Consider the following 5,985-nt stretch of genomic DNA (forward strand, 5'->3'; position numbering starts at 1 on the left):
TATGATTGAAGCGAACAATGTCATTGTCAATAATTGATTATATATATTTATCAATCATTATAGGGTTATCCTGATGTTCTTCCTGTTGAGATTTAATTTCGAGATTGATTGACAAATAATTTTTATTCAAAGTTTAAGTGAGTGGTGAATTTAATTCAAGTTTTGAAAGAAATTTTAGTGTGAAGAACATTAGTTAATGAATCTGATGATTCAGTCAACAAGAAAAGGTAAAAGTAGTATCATAACAATGAAACTAACTCTTCTGATGGTCATGCACCTATAAAATGATCAAAATAGAAGTGATTTTCGAATTATTATGATTATTATGTGGTCAAGCTTATCGCAAGGACTTTTTTTTTTCTTCTCTATTTCTACCAGTTTTTTGTTCTAGTCAATTTAATGTCTATCATATATTACATTCATATTAAAGTTTTTATTTGAAGGTCATAATAATATGGAATTCTAATATGAAAAGTGTTATTTGAATATAAATGGTAATCTTGGCAAAAAAAAATTCAATTTTATTTATTTATTTATTTATTATTGAGGCATGTGACACATATACAAGCTAATACTATTAACCACTAAAATATAAATCATTAACTAATTATTTAACATATATCTCACTAACTATTACAATTCTTGATTTAAAAGGTTGATAAAAGAGAAATAGAGAAAAGTTAATTGAATCATATTGATAATAAAGAGAATAAATTACATCAAGGGTTACATAGAGTTATATAGTCATTCAAACAAACAACTAACTTGTATAAAATAACGAACTAGCCAGTGTAATTAATTAATCAGTTTTAACTAATTCACCACTAAGATCTCTAATATCCCTTTAAGCTAGAACATGTTTAGTACACTTCGAGCTTGGAAAATGTCGAGAAAGAAATAGCAAAAAAAAACATCGGCTAAAATGAACTTTTAATGCTAAAAGTTATTGGCTAAAAAAATTCAAAATGCTGAAAATTCATTGACGAAAGAATATGAGTTATGTGCTTGACTAACCATATTATGAATTCTTCTTTGTTTGGAACAAGAAAGATTAAGTACAGTTTTTTTTTAATCATGATTTTTGTATTTGATCTTTCTTGTTTTTTTGTTTTAGATCTTTCATTCCAAATATATATTTTTAAACTAGTTGACTGGAACTTCTAGTCATAAGTAATTGTTGACAAATTTTTCTTTAGTCTTGTATAATGTGTTTACTACACTTCTTCAAGATCTTCACAAGCTTCTTGAATCCAAGCTCAGCTTCTTCTTCTACTGGTCTTGTGTGTAGTTTTGGTATTTCTACTGTTGTTGAACTTGATGTTTTCCAAATAATATTAATCAATGACTCTTTGTCTTTATTATTGAAAACATTGAAGATATGCATTTGAACAGAAAAATTTATTTTATGTGAGTCTCTAACACCTCAAATTTTATAATAAATTATTTTACTAATTAAATAGGATTTTACATAATTAATTTAGTTCTAAAATTATTTTAGAATATATGTTGATTATTTTTATGATTAATTTTCTTTATATGTATATTTTCTACGATGTATTAATCTTGTACATATTTGACTAAATGAGAGATCTAAATAATAAACATTTTATTTTATTATTTTATATATTTTTCTAAAAACAAAAGTATTTTAGTATAAATATTTTAGAGAATAAGATTTAGGCGATTTTACTTGTATATGTGAGTTGGTAATTAATGTGATATTTTCTTGCGCGTTTGACTAATATTAAATGTGCATTTAATTATATTTAATTATTTTTAAATATATTTTATTTTAATTATTTATTTTATAAATAATTAACTTGAGATAGTAGTAATATTGTGTTTGATTTTTCTTTATTTTTATATATTTGTTATGACATTGTGAATTTATATTATATATATATATATTATGATTTAGTAATTAATATAAAATATTGATGTTATATTTATTTATTTTATAATTTTAGCTATTCTATAATAATGATATTATTATAATGTGAGTATTTCGAAAAATAAGTATAATTATAGCGATTACCTTGAATGTGAGAGTTTTGATTATAAGTAATATGTTTTTTTATTAAAGCTTAATTATTTTAATTACTCTAATTTATCATATATTAGTTTTGAAATATTAATAATATTTTTCAAAATTAAATGATGTTTGAATGAGTTTTAAAAATTGGATTAAATAATTATTAATTTTATTTTAGCAAAATAATAATAATAATAATAATGATAATGATAATAGTAAAACATAAAATAAAAAAAGAGGATCAATGAACTCGGTCCATGTGTGTGAAGGCGATTTAAACCCTAGTGTTAATAAAGTTAAAAAATAAAAATAAGAAGAAATAGAGTTGTCGAGCAGCCCCAATGAAAAGAGGATAATACACAATAACTAAGCTATCGTTTGACACTCAAATTTCAGTATGTTGTTTCATTCATTTAGTAAGTCAATTAAACATGCTTTTTCAGATTTTTAACCATCTCAATTTCTATACAATACTTCTCCGTTTGTGGAATTCATTATTTTGCACCGTTTCCGATTTTAGTGAAATCAACGGCAAAACGATCGTGTGAAAAGTGGTTACATTATCCCCTGATTGGTTTTCTGATTTATGATAAGTTTCCTTGACCGAATTTTGAAATTTAGTTTTTATATTGTCTTCTCATAATTTATTTTTGAAGTTTACCCATAAATTATCGAGTTAGATCGTTGAAGGACAAAGAGTTAAAGTACAAAGGTTGTTTACTCGTGGAATCGTATTCGTGTGTGAAAATGTTGAAATAAGGTAAGGGGTGAGATATCGTTTGAATTCATGAGTATAACATATTGTGAGATGAACGGGAAAACTGTATTTCCCAACGATTCGTTCGGGACCCACTACGTACGACAGTAGCCCTTTGAGGGATAAATTAATTAATGTGCAAATATGGAAATTGTGAGATTAAAATGTGGGATAGAAATATTTGTAAGGTGTTGATTGATTTAATTTCTTTAAATGTGTGGTATTTGATATTATTGTGATATTAGGTGTCGAATGAATTTTATGCATATGTTTGATTAGATGAGTTTATGTGATGTGATAATAAAATATTGATGCATTGTGATAATTTTATGTGATGATGATGCATGATTACTAATTGTGATGTTATAAATTTGTGATAAGTTTATGTAATGATGTATGATTGTTGATAGTGATGTTATAAATTTGTGATTAGTTTATGCGATGATGATGAGGATATATGATTAACAATAGTGATGTTATAAATTTGTGATGAGAATATTGAAGTAACCACATAATTGATGAAATAATGGTGACTAATTTGTGCTTGAGATAACGGTGTTAATGGAGTATCATAGGTCAACTAGGGAAGAAAATAGATATTTTGAACTTTTGAAGTTGAGATTATTTTATCATCATATAGGTAAGGTCTAACAAGCCTAGTGATTTCAGGAAAGTACAACTGAATGAGTCTCATTGTGACGGTCTGCTATTGAGCTTTAAGGCAACATTGTTTGACCTTGGAGGTATTCGGGTGGGGAATTCCTAGTTGACTTGGAGGTAGCACTATAAATGTCGGGAGCTACCATACAACACATGTTTACCTCAACTGTCACGTATATGTATCTCGGGTTGAGTTGAGTGAATCAATGAGGACATGACCAATTTGAATTGTTCGTCCACCCGGGTGGTGACATGGTATCAAGTCTCCTAACCAAGTACTTCAGAGTTAGAATGGTGCCACAATGTGATGTAGAGTCTAAGTTCATATATATCATTGCATTTTCTTGTGTTTGTTTTGTTGTGATTAATAGGTATCGTGTGTAATAATAACTTCTTTTAGATGATTTCATGTTATAATGAAATGTATTGATTTTTCTTAAGTGGTTTTGACTTTAAAATGTGATATTTTTCCTTGAAGAATGTTTGTGTAATGATACGGTTTATTTATGATTAAGTGTGTGTTCTTCTTACTTATATTATACTATTAATATGATTTCAAAACTCACCTTATTCGTTGTTTGTGTTTGACTGGTTTGACTCTGTGTTTGCAAAATCGCAATTATTAATTTGGGAGAAACTCCGCTCTGATTTGTGATACTAGAAATAAGAGTTGTAAATTGTATTTTACTTTTATTTTTATTTTATTATAAACGATTTTTTTGTATGAAAATCTTATAAGTACTAGTAAGTTTTTGAAATTAAGTTAAAATATTATAGTTAAGTCAAGTTCATTGAGATTGCAGTATTTTAATTGATGAATAAAGTTAAATTGTTACATGCGTATCTAGAGGAACGTGATATCATAAATAATTGTTTTATTTCCTTATATACATATTTTCTTTATCTGCCACAAATGTACTTTAAAAAAATCTAGTATAAATTATCATAGAAGTTATTTTGGAGTTTAGGGTATCACAGTGTCTCCATTGATACTTCAAGTTTCACGACGTTAGGGCTAGAAATATGATTGCAAATGAACATGAGTACTGTCTTAGAGATGAAAATCAACCAAAATAAAATAAAATAAATCTAAAAATTTAGAATACAGGAAACTTCAAGATTCAAATAAAAAATAGAAGAGTAGAAACAATTCAATTAAAAAAAATTTGAGAAAGAATATAGCTGAACAACTATGCTCTAATACTATATTACAATTTTTTATTTAAATCATTGATAAAAAAGAAATAGAAAAAAAATTAATTAAATCACATTCATAATAGAGATAATAAATTACTGCATAAAATTATATAACCATTTATATAAACAACTAATTAGTGAAAAATAATTATAATTAACTAATCAATTTAACTAATTAAGCTGATACTATTAACCACTAAATATTTAATAACATAAATGTGTTAAAAGTTGTTTCACAAATTGTTTCATAGCAAAAATATGTTTCAAATTGTGTCATATTCATGTTTTTATTTTCCTTTAATAATACAAGATCATAGCCAAACGATCACAATAAAATATAATAGTTTTAATTACTCTATGAATCACAGTCATCATTATAATTTAATACTATATATTTCTATTATAAGAATTTATATTTCTTTAATTTATTGTATATTCATATATGGGATTCGTGATCATCGATTACTTTTTTTTCCAAAGCATGATCATAGTTCCTAATATATGATTTATATCTATTTATGATCAATTTTAATAATTTCTACTAATACTAATAATTAAGATGGAAATTAATTAGAATGACAATAAGAAATCTTTAACTTTCTTTACCATTATATAATTGAGATTTTTAAAAATGTGCACTAATCCCATAAACCATATAAACACATTTGTCTCAAAATATTAAATAAAATAAATATTATAAATTTTTTTGGGGCTTAAACTAATTTTTGTGGATGTCCATTTGTCGGATTGTTCACCTAAATTGAAAGTTGTTATAGATGTTATAACAAAATTTCTTAAGAAAATATCTCGTGAAATTTTCATCGGTTACATTACATATATATATGTCTATCTATTCTATAAACATTTAGGGCTTATTCATGAAGACTAATGGCCACATGAATTGGATAACATTAAATGTTCCTGAAAAATAATAATTAAATACTATAATTTAAATTTTTGAAAATAATAATAATAATAATAGTAATAATAATAATAATAATAATAATAATAATAATAATAATAATAATGTATTAATGCACAAATCTAATACATAGTGAAAAATAATAATTTGATTTAGTGTGTGAGAATGATACATTTGCTATAAATTAATGGAAAAAAATATTATTGTTATTTTTGGTTGCCATAATAATATAAATCAATCTTTCATAATTAATGTTTCAATAATAGTTTGATTACATTATTATTTTTACCAATTAAAAATTTATTTCAAATGAAAAAATTCAGTATATATATCCTTTTACGGTTGTTCACAAAAAAATTTAAATAACATATGAACAAAATTCATCATATATAGAAAGCATAAGAGTGAACAACCAAA

General features: G+C 24.6%; 1 protein-coding gene across 1 annotated transcript in view; it reads left to right on the plus strand.

The window, feature by feature from the left end:
- LOC140920824 (uncharacterized) overlaps nucleotides 1-96 on the plus strand; it is a 22,873-nt gene extending 22,777 nt beyond the window's left edge. Inside the window, exon 4 of the mRNA XM_073369668.1 lies at nucleotides 64-96. Coding sequence (XP_073225769.1) covers nucleotides 64-96 — 33 coding nt within the window. The remainder of the gene's footprint in view (nucleotides 1-63) is intronic.
- The last annotated feature ends 5,889 nt before the right edge of the window (nucleotides 97-5,985 follow it).

This window comes from Cicer arietinum, chromosome 6, assembly GCF_000331145.2.
Source record: "Cicer arietinum cultivar CDC Frontier isolate Library 1 chromosome 6, Cicar.CDCFrontier_v2.0, whole genome shotgun sequence".
NCBI lineage: Eukaryota > Viridiplantae > Streptophyta > Magnoliopsida > Fabales > Fabaceae > Cicer > Cicer arietinum.